Below are 24,535 nucleotides of genomic sequence, written 5' to 3' on the forward strand. Positions count from 1 at the left end.
ACTCGGGTCCTTGTGCTTGTGCAGCAGGCGATGAAACCACTGAGCTAAATCCCCGGCCCAATGAAAAGTATCTTAGTAAGACCAATGTAACTTTCTAAAAACAGTAATAATAAAGTACTCTGTAAGACTTTATTCAAATCATGTTCTAGAGAAAAGTAGGTTTTAAGTTAAGTAGAGAAAAGTAGGTATTTACCATTACTTATGTCAGGTGTACTGTGCAACTCGTCATGTACCTTATTGTTTTATGGCTTTAATCTTAGCAAATCTTCTAATTGCTGATGTCAGGAAAACTGATCCTTTAAAACATAACAAACTTTCATTTTTAAATTAATCTACTTTTGAAAATGAACAGCTTTGCATTTGTAGGATTGGAAGATGCAGATGAGTTAAGGAATCTGTGAATTTCAGTTTCTGTTTTAGAGTAATTGCGTCTATTTTAGTGTCAAAATTAATTTAACTGACCATGTTAGGAGGCATTAAGTATTATTATCAAAGTGGCATGTTATGTGTTAATACAAATAGCATACATGGGGAAGTATATAAAATGATAGACTTAGGCACCTGTTTTGGACATGTTTTTAAATTACGTGAAGCTGATATTCAGGGATTCCTCTGGGAGAGACCCCATCTCTCTTCTCTGCCTACTGATGCACCATTCCTGGAGGCTGTCCTCAGGTGTCTTATGTTCTCTATAGCTTTTTGGGATCCACTTTGTTCTTCTCTATATTCCCATGGCACTGTCTGGATGAGTCTGTTTTAGCATACATAATTCATTTTTTTTTTTTTGGTACTGGGGATCGAACTTGGGTCCTTGCGCTTGCACAGCAGGCAGTGAAACCACTGAGCTAAATCCCCGGCCCTAACATACATAATTCATTATAGTTACTAACTTTTCAGGTTGCATCTGGATATCCCTCATTGAGTTTCTATTATATGTAAATACATAAAGATTTCTATAATAATTTGTAATCCTCCACAAAGTCTGTCAGTCCAGTTACCTGGTTGATTGCGGTTTCTAGTTTATCAGCTGCCTGGTAATCACAATACAGGCCTTCCTGGATTGTCTGTAAAGTAGGGGTATGGACCAGGAGTCCCTGAAGCTTACCTTTATCTCCATGACGTTACCATTGTCTATGAACTTTTTTCCTTCCCTTCCCTCCTTCCCTCCATCCCTCCATCCCATCCTTCCTTCCCTCCTTCCTTCCTTCCTTCCTTCCTTTTGCACTAATGCAACATTGGAAAAGTATATTTTCAGAAATAACTGTGATCTGGTGAAATATTTTGATTGCTTAACAAAATTTAGCATTTAGAAATCAGGCATCCGTATGGTAACTATAGAAACCAAGAACCTACACATGTAAACAGTTGTAATAAAAGGAAAGCAGTGCCAATATATAGTTTTCATAATTATTCAAAATATTATGGGAAGCTTTTATTCCTACAGCTTCTTTGTGAAGCAGGCACCACTACTGCAATACCCTAAGGAGGCTAAGACCTAGAAAAATTAAAGGCTCAAAAGTTTCTTCAATAAAAATGTATTGGGTACCTATATTTGGATGTAGCAATGGAAGATGGAGTGATGAAAAACTTACCTTACTTGACTTGCAAGGTAGGTGAGATGGATTTCTAAACAAACGTAAAGCTAATGACAACAGCTATGGTGGGAGCACAGGAGGTGGTGCAGATAACTCGGGGGTGTTGTTTGGCAAGGCTCCACAGAAGAGGTGATTTGTGACGTGTTCTCATTAAAGAATGAATGGTGACGTTTGCCAGAAAGATGAGAATAGTCTGGGGAGACCTTGTGCTAAAACAGAATGAACGTAGGTATAGACTCCAAGTTTTACAAAGGCCTGGAAATTGGAAGAACAGTGAGAAGTTCAATGTAGCTATGGCATTATTGTCCAATTAAATGTAAATGTGTAATTCAAAATTTTATGATAGCCATATTAAAAAGAAATAGGTGAAATTAATAATATATTTTATTTAACCCAATATATCTGAAATATATGTCATTTTTCATACTTAAGTCTTTAAAATCAAATTAGGTATATATTTTACACTTATAGAATTAAAATATTTCAATTTGGACTAGCCTCATTTCAAGTAGTCAGTATCTGGAATCTTAGATGAGAGAGAGAGGGAAAAAAAACCTGAGTGTGCTCTAGAAAGGGAGGAGGAGAGATGAAGTTTAAGTAGTTGGCGGTGTCAATTTTTGAAAGGCCTTGTATACCAGCAAAATTTGAAAATTCTCCTTTTAATGTAGTAGTTTATGACTGTGTTTCTGAAATGATCTGTGGTGTACAACTCATTTTTTTCCCATTAAGTTTATTGGTACATATTAGGTGTACAATACAGTTACATTCATCATTGGGATCTTGTACCTTTACATGACGTATCTTGGTTCTTATTGTTTTCTCCCCATCCCCCTGCCCTCTCTTCACCCCCTCCACCCTTCCCTATTTACAAAGACTTTGTTTCCATGTTTTTCCTTTTCTCATATTTTTTCTTTTTCCTTCTTTCCTTTCCCCTACCCCTTCTGCTTCCCCTACTCCTTTAGATCTTTCCTTCTTATTTCATGATATCAATTATACATTTTGATTCTTATTTACACTTTTAGTTTTTCACACCAGAGAAACTATTCGGTATTTACACATGTGTGTCCTATTTATTTCACTTAAGAGTATAGCCTCAGGGCTGGGGATTTAGCTCAGTTGTTCTGGCAACTGCCTCACAAGCACAAGGTCTCGAGTTTGATCTCCGGTACCAAAAAAAAAAAAAAGTATAGCCTCAATGTGCATCCACTTAGTTACATATGTCTCCAGTTTCTCATTCTCTATGGCTGAGTGGTACTCCATTTTACAAAAAAACTCCACATCTTCTTTATCCAGTCTCCAGTTGATGGGCAATTGGGCTCTTTCCAAGTTTTAGCTATTACAAACTGTGCCGCTATAAACATGGGTGCGGATATATCACTGTGGTATGATTCTTTTAATTCTTTTGGGAAGATACCCAGCAGGGAGATAGCTGGGTCAAATGGGAGTTCCAATCTTAGTTCTTTGAGGTATCTCCATAATGATTTCCACAGTGGTTGCACCAGTCTCCACTCCCACCAACAATGACGAAGGGCTCCTTTCTCCCCACAACCTCACCAGAGTTTGTTATTGGTTAATTTCATGATAGCAGCCATTCTTTCTGGGGTGAGGTGGAATCTCAGCGTTGTTTTCATCTGCATCTTTTGAGTGACCAGTGATGTTGAATATTTTTTCATATGTTTATTTGCTGCTTTTACTTCGTGTGAGAAATGTCTGTTCATTTCAGACGCCCATTTTTTATTTATATATTAATTGGTACATTTTAGGTATACAATACATTTACATTTATCATTGAGTGTTTGTACCAGAACATGATGTATCTTAGTTCTTATTTTTTTCCCCATTACCTATGCACCCTTCACCCCTACTACCCTTCCCTATTTACATAGACATTGTTTAGTTTTTTTTTTCTTTCTCATAATTTTTCCTTTCCTTTCTTCCCTTTCTCCTTCCCCTCCCGTCCCCCTCCACCTTTGGACCTTTTCCTATTTCAAATGATCAATTATTGGTTTTAATCTTTTTCATCCTTATTTACACTTTCAGTTTCTCACACTAGACATACTATTTGGTATTTACACATGTGTGTCCTATTTATTCCACTTAAAAGTATGGCCTCAATACGCATCCATTTAGCTATAAATGACTCAAGTTTCTCATTCTTTATGGCTGAGTAGTATCCCATTTTATAAAAAAAACCCCACATCTTCTTTATTCAGTTTCCAGTTGATGGGCACTTGGGCTGTTTCCAAACTTTACCTATTACAAACTGTGCCACTATTAACATAGGTGCACATATATCACTGTGGTACGATTCTTTTAATTCTTTGGGGAAGATACCCAGTAGGGAAATAACTGGGTCAAATGGGACCTCTAGTCCTAGTTCTTTGAGGTATCTCTATATGGATTTCCACAGTGGTTGCACCAGTCTGCACTCCCACCAACAATGGAGAAGGGTTCCTTTCTCTCCACACCCCCGCCAGCATTTGTTATTGGTTGATTTCTTGATAGCAGTGATTCTTTCTGGAGTGAGGTGGAATCTCAGTATTGTTTTCATCTGCATCTCTCGAATGACCAGTGATGTTGAATAGTTTTTCATATATTTATTTGCTGTTTTTACTTCTTTGTCTGAGAAATGTCTGTTCATTTTGGATGCCCATTTTTGAATTGGGTCTTTGAATTTGGGGGGTCTGATTTCTTTCAATTCTTTATATATTCTAGATAGTAGACCTTTGTCTGAGGTACAGCTGCTAAAAATTTCTTCCCATATTGTAGGTTGTCTCTTCACTCTGTTGGTAGTTTCTCTTGCAGTGCAGAAGCTTTTTAATAAGATGAGATCCCAGTTGTTGATTCTTTGTGTTAGCTCCTGTGCTACTGAAGTTTTGTTCATAAAGTCTTTTCCTATGCCAGTGTCATTGAGAGTTCTACCTAACTTATCTTCCAGCAAGTTTACTGTTTCTGTCTTGATATTTAGCTCTTTAATCCACTTCAATCTGAGTTTAGTGCACAGTGATAGGCATGGCTTTAGTTTTAATCTTTGGCAGGTTGAAATCCAGTTTTTCCAACATCATTTATTAAATAGGCTATCTTTTCTCTAATGAGGGTGGTTGGCTCCTTTGTCAAAGTTAAGGTGGCTGAGTATGTCTGCAGTTGTTTCTGCATCTTCTTATCTATTTCACTGATCTTTGGGTCTGTTTCTTTGCCAGTACCATGCTCTTTTTATCATAGTAGCTTTGTGGTATAGTTTCAAGTTGGGGATTGTGATACCCCCAGCCATGTCTCTGTTGCCCAGAATTGCTTTTGCTCTTCTAGGTTTCTTCTGCTTCCAAATGAATTTTTGGATTGTTTTCTCTAGTTCTGTGAAGTATATTGTTGGAATTTCAATCGGTATTGCATTAAATCTATACAGTAGTTTTGGAAGTATGGCCATTTTCACTATATTGATTCTTCCTACCCAGGGACAAGGGATATCTTTCCATTTTCTTATATCCTCTTTGATCTCCTTCTTCAGATTGCTGTAGTTTTCAGTGTAGAGATCTTTTGCTTCCTTTCTTAGGTTGATTCCTAGATATTTCTTTTTTTTAGATGCTAGTGTAAAAGGAATTATTTCCCGAATTTCTCTCTCAATGGGTCTGCTATTTGCGTATAAGAAGGCTATTGTTTTTTGAATGTTGACCTTATATCCAGCTAATCTGCTGAATCTGTCAGTTAGGTCTAGAATGCTTTTGACCGAGTTTTTTGTGTCTTCTATGTAAAGTATCATATCGTCAGCAAATAATGACAGTTTCACTTCTTCCTTTCCTATCTTTATTCCTTTTATTTTTTTATCTTGTCTAATTGCTATGGCTAATGTTTCCAGAACAATATTGAACAGGAGTGGTGATAGTGGGCATCCTTGTCTTGTTCCTGATTTTAGCATGAAAGTTTTCAGTTTTTGACCATTTATTATGATGTTGGCTGTTAGTTTTTCATAGATAGTCTTAATCAGGTTGAGATAAAGACCATCTATTCCCATTTTCTGCAATGTTTTTATCATGAATGGGTGTTAAATTTTGTTGAATGTTTTTTCTGCATCTATTGAGATGATCATATGGTTTTTGTCCTTGACTCTGTTAATACAGTGTATTACATTTATTGATTTACGGATGTTGAACCATCCTTGCATCCCTGGGTTAAATCCGACTTGGTCAGGGTGTGTGATCTTCTTGATGACACTCTGTATTCTGTTTGCCAGTATCTTGTTGAGGATTTTTGCATCTATGTTCATTAGGGAGATTGGTCTGTAGTTGTCTTTTTGGGTTGGGTCTTTCCCTGGTTTTGAAATCAAAGTAACACTTGCTTCCAGGAAAGAATTTGGAAGCCTTGCTTCCCTTTCAATTTCCTTGATGAGTTTAAAGAGTAATGGTGATAGTTCTTCTTTAAACATCTTGTAGAATTCAGCAGTGAACCCATAAGGACCTGGGCTTTTCTTTGTTGGTAAATTTTTTATTACATTTTCAATTTCACTCATTGTCATTGTGGTGTTTAGAATTTCTATATCTTCTTCATCTGACTTTAGCAATTTGTACGTATCTAGGAATCTGTCCATTTCTTCTGTGTTTTCCATTTTATTATAGTACAGGTTCTCAAAGTAGGTATTGATGATCCTCTTCTGTATTTCAGAAGTAATACAGACTTCTTCTGTATCTGTTGTGGCTTCAACTTTTTCATTCTTAAGTGCATGGATTTGAGCCTTTTCTTTCCTTTTTTTCATAAGGTTGGCTAAAGGTTTATCAATTTTATTTATTCTTTCAAAAATCCAGCTTTTCGATTCATTGATTTTTTTGTATTGTTCTCTTAGTCTCCATTGCATTGATTTCTCCTCTGATCTTTATAATTTCCTTTCTTCTATGAGCTTTGGGTTTGTTATGCTCTTCTTTTTCTAGGAGCTTGAGGTTCTGCATTAGGTTATTTAACTGAGTTCTCTCTGTTGTCTCAATATGGGTATACACTGCTATGAATTTCCCACGTAGAACTGCTTTCATTGTGTCCCACAGATTCCTGTATGTTGTACTGGCATTATCATTTACTTGTAGAAACTATCTAATTTGCACTTTAATTTCCTCTGTCACCCATTGGTTGTTCAGGAGATTGTTATTCAATTTCCATGTGTTTGTGGGTGTTTTGTGGTTTCTTATGTTATTGATCTCCAATTTTATTGCACTATGGTCTGATAATATACAGGGGATAACTTGAATTCTTTTACATTTACTTAGATTTACCCTATGAGCTAGTATGTGATCTATTTTGGAGAATGACCCGTGTGCAGCTGAAAAGAATGTGTATTCTGAATTTGTGAGGTGGAACACTCTCTAAACATCTATTAAGTCCATTTGTTCAATAGCTTGGTTCAGTTCTAGAATTTCATTGTTAATTTTTTTTCTAGTTGATCTGTCTATTTGTGATAGAGTGGTGTTGAGGTCCCCCACTACAGTTGTGTTATTGTTTATTTGGTTTTTCATGTCCATTAATATTTGTTTTGTATAGTTGGGGGCATTTGTATTTGGTGCATATATATTTAGGATTGTCATCTCTTCCTCTTGGATTGTTCCCTTCACAAGGATGTAGTGACCAACTTTTTCTCTCTTAATTAGTTTTGGTTTGAAATCTACTTTGTCTGCAAATAAGATTGCTACCCCTGCTTTTTTCTGTGATCTGATGCCCATTTTTTAATTGGGTCTTTATATTTGGGGGGGTCTGGTTTTTTTTTAGTTCTTTGTATATTCTAGATAGTGGACCTTTGTCTGAGAAACAGCTGGTAAAAATTTTTTCCCACAGTATAGGTTATCTCTTAGCTCTGTTGGTGGTTTCTCTTGCAGTGCAGAAGCTTTTTAATAAGATGAGATCTCAGTTGTTGATTCTTTGTGCTAGTTCCTGTGCTATTGAGGATGTATTCATAAAGTCCTTTCCTATGCCAATGTCTTTGAGAGTTCTACCTAACTTATCTTCCAGTAAGGTTAGTGTTTCTGTTTTAATATTTACATCTTTAATCCATTTGTATTTTAGTTTAGTGCATGGTGAAAGATAGGGGTCTAGTTTTAATCTTTGGCAAATTGAAATCCAGTTTTTCCAACACCATTTATTAAAGATGCTATCTTTCCTCCAGTGAGGATGGTTGGCTCCTTTGTCAAAGATAAGGTGGCTGATGGACTGGAGTTGTAGCTCAGTGGTTTCACCACCTGCCTAGCAAGCACAAGGACAAGAGTTTGATCTCTGGTACAGAAAGAAATGAGGGAGCTGAGTATGTCTGGTGTTGTTTATGCATCTTCTAATCTATTCCACTGATCCTCGGGTCTGTTTCTTTGCCAGTACCATGCTGTTTTTATCACAGTGGCTTTGTAGTACATTTTCAAGTTGTAAATTGTGATACCCTCTGCCATGACCCTGTTACCTAGAATTGCTTTTGCTATTCTAGGTCTCTCCCAGTTCCAGATGAACTTTTGGATTGTTTTCTCTAGTTCTGTCAAATATGCTTCTGGGATTTCAATTGGGATTGCATTGAATCTGTATAGCAGTTTTAAGGTATGGCCATTTTCACTATGTTGGTTCTTTCTATCCAGGAACAGGGGATGTGTCTCCATTTTCTTATATCCTCCTTGATCTCTTTTTTTAGAGTGCTATAGTTATCAATGTAGAGGTCTTTTGCCTCCTTCATTAGGTTGATTCCTAGATATTTCATTTTTTTGGGTGCTGTTGTGAAAGGAATTGTTTCTCTAATTTCTCTTTCAGTGAGTCTGTTATTTGTGTATGAGAAGGGTATTGATTTTTGATTGTTGACCTTGCATCCAGCTACTCTACTGAATCTGTCAATTAAGTCTGGAAGTCTTTTGGTGGAGTTTTTAGGGTCTTCAGTGTAGAGTATCATATCATCAGCAAATAATGACAGTTTAACTCCTTCCTTTCCTGTCTTTATTCTTTTTATTTCTTTCTCTTTTCTGATTTCTGTGGCTAATGTTTCCAAGACTATATTGAACAGGAGTGGTGATAGTGGACATCCTTGTCTTGTTCCTGATTTTAGCATGAAGGTTTTCATTTTTTGACCACTTGATATGATGGTGGCTGTTGGTTTTTCATAGATAGCCTTTTATCACATTTAGATAAAGACCATCTATTCCCATTTTCTGCAATGTTTTTTTTTTTATCATGAATGGGTGTTAAATTTTGTTGAATGTTTTTTCTACATCTGTTGAGATGATCATATGATTTTTGTCCTTGACTCTGTTAATATAGTGTATTGCATTTATTGATTTTCATATATTGAACCATCCTTGCATCCCTGGGATAAATCTGACTTGGTCAGGGTGTGTGATCTTCTTGATGACCCTCTGTATTCTGTTTGCCAGTATTTTATTGAGGATTTTTGCATCTATGTCCATGAGGAAGATTGGCCTGTAGTTCTCTTTTTTGGTTGGGTCTTTCCCTGATTTTGGACTCAAAGTAACACTTGCTTCCAGGAATGAATTTGGAAGTGTTGCTGTCCTTTCAATTTCATTGAAAAGTTTAAAGAGGGAGCCAGTCCCAGCACCTGGAAGGAAGCTCCCCCGCTGCCATCCCAAGCTCCTAGGGCAGAGAAGTTGAGCCACATGGGTGCCAGAAGCACCCCCCACCCCGTGCAAATGAGAAGACACATAAACAAGCCTCAAAAACAGACTTCCAGATCACTTACAGCAACCCCAAAGGGAAACGAAATGGAACAATCTGATACTCAACCACCTGGACTCTCTGAACTGGCAACAAAAGAGGATCCGGGAAAAATGAAATCAGAAATAATTTCTAAGATAATAGCAAAGATTTTGCTCATGGTGCAAGACATGATTAATAAATCTAGAGAGGACACAGATAAAAAAATAGAGGAGCTGAGGAACGTGATGGAATCTCAACATAGGAAACAAATGGAATCCATAAAACAGATGCAAACAGATTTCCAGGAGATTAAAAACTCCATCAAAAGTCTGCTTAGCAGAATGAACCAATTTGAGGATAGAATTTCAGATATAGAAGATAAGATTGCAATTAGTGACCAGGAAAAGAAAAATTGCTTTAAAATTGTAAAGGAACATGAAAAATCAATCCAGCAGCTGCTAGATGATGCAAAGAAGAATAACATAAGACTGATTGGACTCAATGAAAAAACAGGAGAGAGTGCAGATGACATAAAAAAACTGGTCACAGAAGTGATGGCAGAAAACTTCCCAAGGAGGGGAAAAGAACTTGACGTACAGATAAGTGAGGCATATAAGACTCCAGCTAGCCTTGATAAAAAAAAAATCTACACATAGGCATATAATTGTTAGGATTCCAGAAATCCAACAGAAGAACAAAATTCTACAAGCAGTGAGAGAAAAGAAACAAATCACCTACAAAGGAAAGCCCATCAGAATTACAGCAGACTTCTCAATGCAAACCCTCAAGGCAAGAAGAGCTTGGAGTGATATATTTCAAGCCCTAAAGGAAAACAGCCTCTAACCCAGATTGATGTACCCTGCAAAACTATCTTCCAAAATTGGTGGAGAAATAAGATACTTTCATGACAAAGAGCACCTCAGGAACTTCATGAATACCAAACCGGCACTCCAACAAATTTTAGACAATACCCTAGGAAAAGACAATGAGGATCACAACCCCAGGAAACCCAGCAGAATGAATCCATTGGTCATGAGAAATTAAACGCAAAGGGCAAGAATCCAACAAAAAGAAAAAGTCATGACAAGGCTTTTAAAACTTTTGAGTTCATCTCCCTAATGAGTGTATAATTCAATCTTGTTATTGTACTGATTAGTGTTTTTCTGATTCTAGAGTTGCACACCATTCCTTGTGCTATACTGGCCATTTATCATCTTCTTACATCTACATTTTAATTGGGTTGTCTATTAATGAGCTCTAAGAATTCTTTATATATTCTGGTCATAGGTTATATGTATTGTAAATATGGTCTGTTTAAGGACTACTTTTCATTTTAATGATGTCATTTAAAGTTCTAAATTTTGATGGCATCTCATTTATCAATTTTTTTTCTTTTATACATCATGCCTTTTGCATCCTAGGTAGTTCTTGCTTGCCCTGAATTCATAAACATTTTCCCTTATAATTTCTTCTTAAAGTTTTATAATTTTAGGCTTTCATATTTAAGTTCATAGATCCCTTCATGTATGGAAATAAATGGTTGAGGTTAATTTTTTTATACAGATACCAGGTGTTCTAGTGCCATTTGCTGAAAGCACTATCTCTTCCTCAGCTCTTGAATCGAGTGTATATTCTATAAAATGCTAATGTTAAATAATCTTTCAAAACTCAGTGGACCATATATGTGTGGTTCTATTTCTAGAGTCTCTGTTTTATTCCAAGAATCTATATGTCTTTCCTTACACCAACATTGCCTTAATTACTGTAGCTTTAGAAGAAGTCTTAAAATTAGGTACTAAACGTCTTCCAACACTGTTTTTGTTTCTAACTTTTCTAGGTCCTTTTTACTCCTACATAACTTTTAAATTTCAATACCCAATTCTTCATTTATAGCAAGTATACACAGACCTGAATTTTTATATATACCTTGTGTTTTCTAATCCTGCTAAATTCAAGTACAAGTTTTAGGGGCTCCTAGAGATTTCTTACTATTTTCTCTGTAGATGATCATTTCATCTACGTATAAAGATTTTGCTTCTACCTTGCCAATCCTATCCTAATTGTATCATTTTATTGCCAGACTATTTAGGTGGGGCCTAGGTTTCAAGGTTTAATGGACAGATAAAGAGTATGCATATCTGCCCTTGTTCCCCATCTTAAGGAGAAAGCATTGTATCTTCTCCATTCATATAAGTTGTTGTCACTGGAAGTATGGAGTACATGTCTTTAATCTGTTGAGAAGGTTCTGTTCTACTTCTAGGCTCCTGATAGCTCCTGAACAGCTGCAGAATTTAGTCCAATACTTTTTCTCCAACTAGTGACAGAATCATATGGCTTTTTCCTTTCCTCTGTTAAAATGATGACTTTTGGCGGTGGATCTTCCAATGCTGAACCAACACTGCCATCCCTATAACAAAACCACTTTCTACATCCTGCCAGATCTGACTTCTAATAGTTCGTTTTGTTAAACAAATTTCTATCTATGTTTCTACTTTTTTCTTCTATTATCTTTATCCAGTTTTAGGATTAGCACAATTTTGTTTTCCTAAAATGAGGGGAGAAGTGTTCCTTCTTTTTTCTGCTTTAAATGTTTGATATAATTTATCAGTTAAAATGTATATGAGCCTGTTGTTGTCATATAGGTAGGTTTTCAAGCTAGGAATATACTTTCTTTAATAGGTGCTATTCAAATTTTATATTTCCTCCAGAATTAGTTTCATTAATTTGTCTTCCAATGTACTTCTTAGAAGTTGTCAAATTTATTTCCAAAAGTATTTTTGTGCTATGCTATGCTTTCTATATCCTTTTAAATTCTGTAAAATCTGTGGTAATGTCTCCTAGATCTTGATATTGTAATTTAAAAAATGTATAATTGATATTGTGTAATAGGAAGAAAATGTCTATAGGAGCAGGGGAAGTGGGAGGGGTAGGGGAAAGGAAAAAAGAGAAAAGAAAAACTATGAGAAAAGGAAAAAAATGGAAAGAAAGTCTTTGCAAATAGGGAAGGGTGGAGGGGGTGAAGGGAGGGCAGGGGAATGGGGAAAAAAAAAGAACCAAGATACCTATGTAATTGTTCAAGATCCCAATGATGACTGCAACTGTATTTTATACCTAAAATGTACCAATAAACTTAATGGGAAAAAAAGAGAAAAATTGGAAGAGTAGTGGCAATAGTTCTTCTCTAAAAGTCCTGTAGAATTCAGATGACTGATTTTTTTTGTTTGTTTTTTGTTTTTTGATACCAGTGATCAAACTTGTGACCTTGTGCTTGCGAGGAAGGCGGCAGAACCACTGAGCTATATCCCTGGCCCCAGAGATGACTCATTTTTAAATTTTAAATTTTTATAGACTAATACTTTTTCTAAAATATAATAACAGTGAATTAGAAAAATGAAATAAAGACGTACAAATAAAAGCACCATTTTTAAATCATTAGACTTGACAGATGCTGTCTTTATCTTTTTTTGCGCCCCTGTTAATGAACAGCACAGACTGTAATTAATAATAAGCAGATGTTTAGTGGCTCACTGTTTTAGCGGTTGGAAAGTCCAAAATCAAGAGGTCAGAGCCAATGAGGACTTTCTTGTGTTATAATACAAGAGACCTCCCATAGCGGAAGAATAGGAGGTGAGAGAAAGAGAGAGAGCAAGAGGGAGCAAACTCATGCTCATGATACTGAGCCCACTCCTGTGATAATAGAGTTAGTTCGTTCCTGAGGATAGAGCCCTAAAGACCAAAACACCTCTTAGGGTCTCACCCCCACCTCTAGTGCCCTCATGGCAATTAAATAATCAATGCTGCCTTATTCATAGGGCCAATCTCTGCCTTTTTACCTGTCCATTTCTGGGAGTTAATATATCTGAATATGATGGAGTTTGAGCAATATTTGAGAAGAGAAAAGGAATGCTTTTTGAAAAGCAGTCCCTAGGCTATGGCAGATAGCTGTGAGATTCTTTCTCCTAAAACATGTTTTTGATTTACATAGATTATTTTAGGAAGAAAACCAGTTGGAAAAAAATGAAGTTCCTTATCTTCACGTGTGTTGGTGTTGTTCACCTTTTGTCCCTGGGCTTCGGGAAAACAATATACAAGAATGACATCTCTCAGAGAACTTTTCAAGAAGTAAAAGAAGAAATAGCCAGCTATCAAGATGTTGCTAAAGCAATTATCAACCTTGCTGTTCATGGTAAATACCAGAACCGGTCCTATGAGCGATTGGCACTTTTGGTTGACACTGTTGGGCCCAGACTGAGTGGCTCCAAGAACCTAGAAAAAGCCATCCAAATCATGTACAAAAACCTGCAAGAAGATGGGCTGGAGAATGTCCACCTGGAGCCAGTCAGAATCCCCCACTGGGAAAGGGGAGAAGAGTCTGCTGTCATGCTGGCCCCGAGAATTCACAGGATGGCCATTTTGGGCCTTGGCAGCAGCATTGGGACTCCCCCAGAAGGTATCGTTTGTCTTCTCAGTTTGCTGTGTACTTTATACAACTAATGTCACTCGGATAACTGATTACAATATGCATGATTCATATTATAATTTTGGTGATAGAAAAGAAAATATAAGAACTTCCCACTCTACTGGCTTAATGAGTTCTTTAAACTTATATGCTTTTTCTTTTTTCTTCCTTATTCTTTTTCCTTTATTCTATTCCTTACTGAAAAAAAATCCTGATTTTTAAAAAGTCACATATTAAATGGAGGACCTATAGCTACGGGTTCTTATCAGTCCCATGACTTAATAATTGCAATCAAGCAGAATTTAGTGTAATTTTGTAAAGAATTAAAATACAGGTAAACAAGGTTCAAAAATTATGACTTCTTCCAAGTGTCCTCAATGTACAGATTTTCTTAGAATTAATGAAAGAAGGCACAGAAGCTGCACACTGAGTTGATTTGAGTTTATTATTTTTATAGAAACTGCTGATGTAAGGAATTATCAAGGGTCAAGTTCTACCTTTACTTACCAGCACCCTGGCTTGGCTTTATCAACCAACATAAATGTCTGGATCAGGGATTTGAGCAGTGAACAGTGAGCTATCAATCTCGAATATATTCATGGACTAATTTCCTGTTATAGAGGAATTAGTTTCTATTCTTTTCATTTTCTCTTTTGCCAAGGAAAAGATCCAGTAAGAAACAGATTGTCACTTAAAAAAATCTCTATTGAGATATAAGTTAAGTACTGCTACTTTCACTCATTTAAAATGTACAGTTTACTGGGTTTTAGTGTATTTACAGAATTGTTCGGCCTAATTGTAGAATATTTAGATTGTAGGACACAATTTAATATTTAAAATATTGTATTTTTTTAAATTTAAAATTTTAAAATTATTTTATTTTTTAATTGGTACATTTTAGATGTACATAATGATCACATTCATCAGAAGAAATTTGTACCTGTACATAATATAACTTGATTCTTTTTTTTCTCTAATTCCCTCCCCTCCTTTCAATGTCTGTTCTTTGTATTGACAAAAGCTTTGTTTCCATTTTTTCCTTCTATTCTCTTGTTTTCCTCTTCCCTTCCTTCCTGTCTCCCTTCTCCCTCCCTTGTTCCCCTTCCCATTTGAACATTTTCTTCCTGTTTCCCAGGACACAAATTAATTGTAGAACATTTTTATCACCCAAAAAAGAAACTTCATACTCATTAACAAGCACTATTTATTCCTTCCCTACTACCTTCCTAAGATCTAAGCAACTACTAACCTGCTTTCTGTCTTTATAGGTTTACCTATTCTGGACATTTCACATAAATGGAATAACATACTTTGCAGTCTTTTGTGACTGACTTCTTTCATGTTGCATAATGTTTTCTAGTTTTATCTGTGTTGAATGGTTCAGCATTTCATTCTTTCTTATTGCTGAATAATAATTCACTTTATGGATTTACAGTGGTACCTCAGTTCATGAATGCTTTTATTTGCAAGCAATTTGGTTTGCAAACAGCGTTTGGCAAAATTTTGTTTTTGTTTGGAATTTCTGCAACAAACATGACCGTGGCCATCTTTCCCACACAAACATGAATGTGGCCATCTTTTCCAAATTTTTGGACAAATTAAGTTCACCAGTGTACCACATTTTATTTATATTTTCATTAGCTGGTGGTTACTTAGATTATTTCTAGTTTTTAAATCTTTTCTACTTTTTGAGTCTAATACTGCTCGAAACATTTGTATACAAGGTTTTGTTGTGGATATATATTTTCATTTTTCTTGGCTATATGCCAAGGGGTAGAATTGCTGTGTAATTTGGTAATTCTACATTTAATTTGTTGAGGTCCTGACAAACTGTTTTCTGAAGTGGCTGTACCATTTCATAGTCTCAGTATCAATATATTACAATTTTTCCATGTACTTGCTAACCCTCCCTCATTCCCTCCTTTTCTCTTCCCTCCATCCTTTGCCCTCCCTCCCTTCCTCCTCCCTTTCTTCCTCCTTCTTTCCTTCCATACTGGGATTTTAACCTAGGACTTTTGCACTGAGCTACATCTTCAGCCCTTTTTAATTTTTTATTTGTTTTTATTTTGAGACAGGGTCTCACCAAGTTGCCCAGACTGGTCATTGCCTTATGGAGTCCATAGTTTCTGAGGAGAAGTCAGCTGTTAATATTTTTAGGGTTCCCTTGTAGGTGGTAAGTTATTTTACCCTTACTGTTTTCAAGATTTTCTTTTCATTTTTCACTTTCAGCATTTTGACTCTGACATATCTAATTGTGGATCTCTTTGCTTTTATCTTACTTGGTGAATTTTTAAAAATCTTCTAGGGTGTAGAGATTAGTGTTTCTCATCAAAATTGGGAAATTTACAGCTATATTTTTACAAACATTTCGCTTTCCTTTTCTCTTCTACCTCTTATTCTGGTATTATACTTATGAGCATATTGGTGTGTTTAGTAATGTCCCACAATTCTCCAAGGCTCTGTTCCTTTCTCTCTATTCTCTTTCTGTTCTTCAGATTGCACAGCTCTATCAATCTGTCATCAAGTTCACATATTCTTCCATTACCTCTGATCTACTCTTGCACATCCACACAAAATTTTTCTTTTCAGTTGTTATATATTCCAACTCTAGATATCCATTTAATATTTTAAAGAATCATTTTTCTTTATTGCTATTCTCCATTGATGAGATGAGATATTGTTATTACACCTTTAATTCTTTAAGTATTACTTATACTGTTACCTTTACTTCCTTGAACATGCTTGTAACAGCTGCTTTGAAACCTTTTTTGCTATGTTCTATGTCCGTCTCATTCCCAACTCTACAGTTTACTTGGTTGTTTCTTTCCCTGCACTTCTTTCTGTTAAAGTTCTGGTTGCTGTGCCATTTTGCTTGTTCCTAACAGTATCACAAAGATACCAGGACCCTAATTGCTGTCCATGTTTTCAGCAACACCTTTAGCCATGGAAGTCTCCATAATCTTCTCCAAATAAAGTCATTAACCTCAGTACAAACTTCAGAGCTCTTCATCCTTTGATTTATCTCTTCTCCTGGGAAAATCTCTGTGCTATCGCACAAGAGCTAGTTGCAGTGATGCCAACCTATTTCTGCAAGAGTATATCCTAGCTAGTGCTAGAAGTGGGTGATAACTTCTGGTCTTCTCAGCTTGTGGCTTCTAGTATGGTCACTACCAATGAGTGAACTGAGATGGGATAATCAGGGTCCCAATATTTTTGTTGGCTACCCTTGATGTAGAGTTTCCACTGATGATGAGCTGGGTAGGGGAATGGTGTCTTTTGTCCATGCCTATGGGAAGGGGTTTGAGGAAATGGGAAATATCAGTGAACCACCTTTTCAAGGAGAAACCAAAGCCCTAGACTGAGAACTGGGGCAGAAGGCGAGAGAACACTCCCAATTTCTTGGCTATACTTTCTGGTAATAGAGTGCCTTGTAACAGAATTCTATAACATGAAACTAGGAGTGGGAGAGAGGAGCAAATCATGACCCAAATGCCACAGGCTCTCATTGTTCTTACTGAGATTTAGTAGATTTTCTTATTTTTGGGGTTTGTTTTGTTTTGTTTTGTTTTGCTTTTTGGTCCTGGGGATCAAACTGAGGACCTTGCACTTGCACAGCAGGAGCTGGAACCACTGAGCTAAATTCCCTGCCCCTTTAGTAGATTTTCTTAAATGAATGTTATTCCATTTGTTGTATTCCCTTAGAACAATTTTAAGAGATCAGCCAAATTTTCCATTTCACCTTTTTGGAAATATCACTGGGACTGACCAGTTTTGATCTCTCTAGGGCTGCATGAATTAGTAGTATAGGCTTCTAGGGAGCTCCTCAGCCTGGCAGTCACTGTCTGTCTGGATTTTGTTGAGTTGCCGTCTATTAATCACTAGTTTGTGGTTAAGTTCTGCTTTTTAAGCCCTCCAAACTGTCCTAAAAAACTGGACTAGATTTTCTTTTCTTTTTTTTCCAGATGAGAAAACCAGACTGTAAGGGATTATGTAGTTTACTTGGGGTTACACAACTGGTAAGAGGCCATGTCCAGGCAAGAATAACTATCAAAGTTTGGTTTGTGTTTTTAGTCATTAGACTATATTGCCTCACATACCACATACAAATATTTTAATTTTATTTTCATTTATAACATTCCTATTTTTAGGTACATACCGAAGCAGATCTGTTTCAAAAGTTTCTGATCCTAAACTGTGATGGTGGAATATACTAGTTCCTCCATCTTCTTTTTAAACATGTTTTTCTATTCCTGTTTCATTCCTATCATCATTTCTCATTCTGTAGTAAGGACTGCTCTTCACTGGCTGTCTGCCTGGCATTGAACACTAAGCCAAGTTACTGATTGCTCATGGGGCCTTCAAAACCCTTGGGAAGTGAGTTTTACTCACTGGAATCTATTCTGGTGTTCTAAGACTTGTTTTCACCTGACTCTTTATTCCATGGTGTTCAAAGCAGATAAATAGTTGTCTGGCAACTGAGCTATTTTAGGGTCTGAGGAGAATTAGGCTGATCCAAGTGTGGAAGATGCCCACAGGAGTTAGAGTAACATCTGCATAAATGGATCTTTAGTTGCAGGTAGAGTGATGCAGAGCCATCTCCTAGCTTCTATCCTAGGAAACTCATGTTCTAAGTTTGGCCTTAGCTTGTAACTAGTTGTGTGACCTTGATCATTTAATTACCATAGGCCTTGATAGTGTAAAATGAGCTATAGTCACAACAAGAATGCGTAAAGTCTTTTTCAGTTGAGAAGTGTGATTTTTTTTAATGAGTCTACAAGAGATTAGTGAAGCTAGAATTTCTAAGGGCTGGGTCCTTCCAGGCATATGTGATAGAACAAATTCCTTTCAATGATTTTGAAACTTTCTAATTCTAGACTTGAGTACTACAGTAGGTATTAGTTTCTCCATGTGGGAAGGGGAGGGCGCTGTGAGATACCTGTGGGTTTGCGAAGGCGTATATATGGGCTGCCCAGGAGACAAAGAACAAAGTGTAGCCTTAGAAGTGAGATGGGACAAAGAACAACCTCCAGTCAATCCTGACAGAATGTAGCTTGCATCAGATTTGAGTGGACCAAGTAAAAAAATGAAAATCACCAGTCAAATTTGGGAGAGGCTGAGGTGTGGGCAAGAAGTAGAGACTTGGGTAGAATATGTGGCTCTTCCCCTGCAGACACAACTCTGAGTCTTCGTGAGGTCTGATCTCCAAGCCTACTCAGCAGATTGTTGAGTAATATTAATCTTCTAGGGAGATTGAGCTGTACAGAGGTGCAGAGCTTTCCCCAATACTGTATGTTACCAATTATATGTTTTATATTATCTTGAGAGCCTCCAAAGCCCTGGACTGTATCTTACCCATTCTATGTCCTTGCTACCTCTCATCATACTCAGTAAGAAGGTTTTCATTTGATATTTAATTGAAAGCACATTTTTAAGGTAGTTCTTTCTTTGGGGATATTTCCTTGGAATTTAAACAAAGTGCCTTCTTTTACATATTGAATGATGATGCTGTTGAACCATCAGTATTTGCTTAGAATTTTTTTAACATTATAGAATTAATACCTGTTCAGTATAGGAAACATGTACATAAATATAAAATAATGAAAATCTCTGTGATATTTTTCTAGAGAGTTCATTGCTATCACTTTTATTTTTCAATTAATGTTTTAGTATGTAGATATTTTTATTTTGAAAATTTGAGTTCAAATTGCATATATTTCATGTTTTCTTTCATACATACTATGAACATTTACCACCAATAAGTATTATTTGAAATAAATTTTAATGATTACAAACTTAAAGTGTACAATAATTAACATAATTAAAGCCCTATTATTGGAATCCGGATTATTTCCATCTCTTTTTCTTTTCTTTTAAGACAGTTAGAAACATTCTTTATTTATTGAAACATGAATAGATTTTAAAGGGGTTATTTTCACAGTTTTACTAAATAACAAAGGAGGAATGATCAAAATAGTCTAAGAAGTTGTAAGATAATAGCAATAAATAATTTTGGAATGCTTTCTATGAGTGCAGAGAATGACAATGTACTGTAATATTAGAATCTATTTTTATCTTAGTAGTTTTAATTGTTTAAAGATGTGAATGCAATAAATATATAACATAATATATGACTTATAATACAATGTAAATATATATATTAATTATTTAAAATATTAATATAAATATTGATACATTTAGGTTCTTGATACATTTCCTTATTTTCCAGAAAGTTTGCACATATCTATTCTCTTCCCGTGTCTTCTAATTCCTCCATCTTTACCTGCATGTATATCTTTTCCTAATATTTTTCACTTTGATGAATTAAACATGATGGTTCACTGTTATTTTGCATTCCTTTGCTCATTGATGAGATTAGTATCTTCATAGGTCTATTTACTATTCCTTAAATTATTTGTGCATATCTTTTGCTCAATTTTCTAGTGGTGCTTTAGTGATTTTCTAAGAACTCATTAAATAGTAAGGATGTTAAATGTTTGATTTTAATGTTTGATTCAAGATGAATATTTTTTAAAGCTATTGAGATGGCTTGCACTGGTCCATCATCTCCTTTTACATTTTTTCTTAAAAGCATGTCTCTTACTTAAGGAGTATAGTTAAGAGACTACAAAATAGTAAACTTAATTTACTCTCCCTCTACCCTATCAAACCTCTAAGAAACTGAGCTTTTTAGCTCAGTCAACATAGACTTTGGAAATTCAGCCTCATCATTTACAGAAGGTGGGCAAAAAGCCCTTAAAACCATACTTATAAATTTAAGATCTCTTTCTAGCTAGACTTGGATTTTGAGGTGTGTGTGGCGATTGGTATTTTTTTCTGGTTCGTGTCAAAGTCTGTGTGTATATCATCACTTTCCTTATAGGACTTATTTGGAAGTGAGAGGAAGAATAGGTAGAGATAGCACTAGATTTGGCTTCCAGTGTAGAGTTGATTGGATGGGTAATGCTCAGCTGTGGAGATTAGAATCTAATTGGTTCATGTAGGCATAGGCATCTTATAAGATTTTAAATGGTTTGCAGAATCATGGAGAAGGTGAGGGATGCAGAATCTAAATTGAACTTCTTAGGAAGGAATTTAAGAATCCTTTTGTAGAGTCAGGCTACCAAGATTGCTTTCGCCTTTCCTAGATTAAGCAATGGCTTTTATCAGAAAGTTGCTGTGGAAAATCTGGACATTTGAATTTCTGAAAGAGTAGAAAGAGCAGAAAGCAGCCTCTATAAGTACCCTTGATTTCTATCTGCAGTTCCAAGAACTTCCAGATTTCTTGCCAGCCCCATAAACTCAGCAACCTGCTTGTTCTGTTTTTTGTCCTTATTAATGAATTGCTGTCTACCCAGACACCCAATGTAGGAGACTCAAAGTTCTCCTAATATCTGATATTGCATCTTGATTTCATGGTTTTGTCTTGAGAATGCCCTGTGAATTAAGAAGTCAGCTCCCATATCTCCTCTTCTGTGGAGACTTCTGGGGCTAGCTTATTTTCAAGGAAGTATGGACAGCTTTCTCCTTTCTGCTTTTCTTGTATCCTGAAGATGCTTAATCAAAGCATTTCTCTACTACATTATAAGCCTCTTAAAGCCAGTGCCCTAGTTTCAGTGGTCCTCAACCAGGGGAAATTTTGCTCTCCTAGGGAAATTTGGTGATGTCTGGAGATACTTTTAATGGCTATGACTGTACATGATGTTACTTGTCTCTGGTGAGCAGGGGCCAAGGATCCTGCCAAGTATCCCACAGTGTACCAAACATTCCTCCCTAGCCCTCTTAAACAATAATGATCTACTCCAAAATGTCATAATACCAAAGTTGAGAAACCCCATACTAGTCTTCATCATAAATTCTCATACACAGAGGGTCGGGTATTTAGCTCAGTGGTGCTGCCACCTGCCTCGCAAATGCAAAGTCCTGAGTTCGATCCCTGGTACAAAAAAAATTCTCATACACAGAAAAGTATGAAGAAATATTTGTTGAATAAGTCCTTCCATTTTCTCACTCCAACACCGAGAGGTTCACCAAGTCTTAAATGTCACACACGACCCCTGCCCTTTTTTCCCAGTTTTCACTTTCAGAGTTCAGAACTTAACTTTGGCTTATAGTGTGATAATTTTTTCTTAACTGAAATTTCTGACTCCAGTTTCCTTTTAATCTGTTCCCATACTACTGCTTTAATTACCTTTGTAGAATATGATTTCATGCCACCCCCTTCTTAAAATTGTTTCATTGTTCAGAGTATAGTTTAAATTCTTATGAACTGTGCCTGATTTGTAATAGATGCATATTAAATGGTTAAATACTGGTTAAATCATGAGTGGATTTTTGAGAAAGATCACAGTTTTAAAAGCATATTTGGAAACCTATTCATATTTAAACTTTCTTTAAGAAAATGTGATTTTCATAGTTCTTTTATGTCTGTCATAGTTAAATAATAAATTTTAGTTGTATTTGAGTGAAAGAAGACAGGAAAGAGGAGGATACATGAGCATCCATCAAATTATGATTAGGGTGTTCAGCACTTTCTATTCTTTCTGGAAACTTAAGCAGCGTGGATCAGAAACTCTGGAAAGCTATAGCATAGGCTTATTCTGTACCATCCATCTCTTCATCTCATAGGAACCTCAAATAACCTTCCTGCCTGCTCCTAATACAGGTACCACAGGGAATATCTACACTGAGTACTTTCAGTTCATTTGTTGGTGAGGTGATAGCTAATTTACCCATAAGATCCCACCATCAGATAACTGGTTATTTGCACCTGTCCTCTTCCTTTGGTCTCATCAGGGGGTAGCATTCTCAGTTTTTTTTCAGGGCTTACTCTTGTCTGATATCTAGTCATAGTGTGAGCACTGGTGCTCTGGAGAGTCTGTGCCCACAGATATTTTAATTTGAATTTGGAGATATGGGAGCAGCTTGGAGATATGGGAGCAGGGATATGATCACAGAGCTTGCACCTTCCCTCTCTGTGCATCAGCAGGTGTGGGAACAAGTAAGATAGGGAAATGGAATTCATATTTATTGAGTACTTATCTATTATACTCTAGTCATTGTGTATATTCTTTTTTTCTTTTTGGTAACGGGGATCAAACTCGGGACCTTGCACTTGCGAGGCAGGCGACGGAACCACTGAGCTAAATCCCTGGCCCATTGTGTATATTCCTTTACTTACTTTCTGGGGGTATGTATTGTTCTACTTTATGGTTGGCAGCATCTTGTCCAAGGTCATGTAGCTAACGGTGGCTGTCTTGCTCTAAGGTCATGTCTTCCTCCTTCACTTTGCTTCAGTGGTGGATCATTTTCCCCACATCCTTCTATTTCCTTTGTAGGTGTTTCTGTAAGAATGAGTTCAACACATCTATCTCCTAGGTACCTTCACTTTCTCACACAAATATCCCTTCATGAAACCATAAGACAAAGCACTACTGAATTTGGTGGCATTGAATTTCTGCTCAGAGAAAGATACCACGAAGAAAGTTGTTAGACAGCAAAACAGGAGAAGATATTAGCATTGTGTAAAATTGTTAATGTGTTAATATTTGCTTGGAAATCAAAATAAAGTTGATAACCCTATAGAAAAGTGGGAAAACCTATGAACTAGCACTTTAAAGAATCCTAAAAGCTAAGAATTTCATGAAAAGATGTTCAAACTCATTAATAATCAAAACAATTTTAAAATGATGTGTTCATTTTACAGCAGGGATGTAAACTGGGTTGGCAGGGCTGTGAGGACACAGGTGCCCTCTCACACTTCTGGATGGGCACGAAGCATGGTGTCACCATTCTGGAGAGCAATCTCGAACAGATTCAGAGCAAACAAATGCATTCTCATCCTCTGTGACTCACTAATGCATTTCTCTGGTAAACTTCACAAAGAAATGTTCATGAAGGCCCTTAAAGGTGCATATACCAGATAAACATTGTAGTCACGTTTATGGGGCAGGAGCCATCCGGGAGTCTGTCACTGGCAGAATGGATGTGCAAAGTGTAGGGTGTGTCCCCTGGGAGCACTTACAGCAATTGAAAGCAATAGACTAATATATGTATAGTAACAAGGATGGACCTTATAAAACTGGGTGAACTAAAGTAAAAAATAGAATAATGTGCATGATGAAATTGCATACATAGAAATAAAATTTCAAATACACACAGAATAATACTTCGTGTTTTAAAGAAAAACTAAGCACAAGAAGTGTTTTAGTATTGTTGCATCTTGGAATGGTAGGATGTGAAAGAAAGGAGTGAGGAATGGGAATATTTTAATATTTATATCTTTGATCCATTTCGATTTTAGTTTAGTGCATGGTGAAAGATAGGAGTCTAGTTTTAATTTTTGACTTGTGGAAACCCAGTTTTTTCCAGCACCACTTATTAAAGAGGCTGTCTTTCCTCCAGTGAAGGTGTTTGGGCTCTTTGTCAAAGATAAGGTGGCTGAGTGTGTTTGGAGTTGTTTCTGTATCTTCTAATCTGTTCCATTGATCCTCAGGTCTGTTTTTTTGTTTTGTTTTGTTTTGTTTTGAACCACAGTAGCTTGGTAGTATAATTTCAAGTCAGGGATTGTGATTTCCCCTTCCTTGCCTTTGTTACTCAGAATTGCTTTTGCTATTCTAGGTCTCTTCTGGTTCCAAATGAATTTTTGGATTGTTCTCTCTAATTCTGTGATATATACTGCTGGTATTTTGATTGAGATTTCATTAAATCTATATAACAATTTTGGAAGTATGACCACCAATTTTAGAAGTATAGTTTCACTCTATTGGTTCTTCTTACCTAAAAACAAGGGATATCTTTCTATTGGAAGAAAGAATAGATAGAACTC

The 24,535-nt window shown here is 36.2% G+C and overlaps 1 protein-coding gene across 7 annotated transcripts in view; it reads left to right on the forward strand.

Moving 5' to 3' along the window:
• The window catches only part of Cpq (carboxypeptidase Q), a 502,796-nt gene that overhangs the window by 95,592 nt on the left and 382,669 nt on the right, over window positions 1-24,535 (forward strand). For all 7 annotated transcript variants that reach the window (XM_087190644.1, XM_087190642.1, XM_021262674.2 and 4 more), the window contains one exon: window positions 13,237-13,701. In XM_087190644.1, coding sequence (XP_087046770.1) covers window positions 13,269-13,701 — 433 coding nt within the window. In that variant the 5' untranslated portion in view covers window positions 13,237-13,268. The remainder of the gene's footprint in view (window positions 1-13,236; window positions 13,702-24,535) is intronic.

The sequence above is a fragment of the Heterocephalus glaber genome, unplaced genomic scaffold (assembly GCF_053883595.1).
Source record: "Heterocephalus glaber isolate CG9 unplaced genomic scaffold, H.glaber_assembly_v1.0 deba00001555, whole genome shotgun sequence".
Taxonomy (NCBI): domain Eukaryota; kingdom Metazoa; phylum Chordata; class Mammalia; order Rodentia; family Bathyergidae; genus Heterocephalus; species Heterocephalus glaber.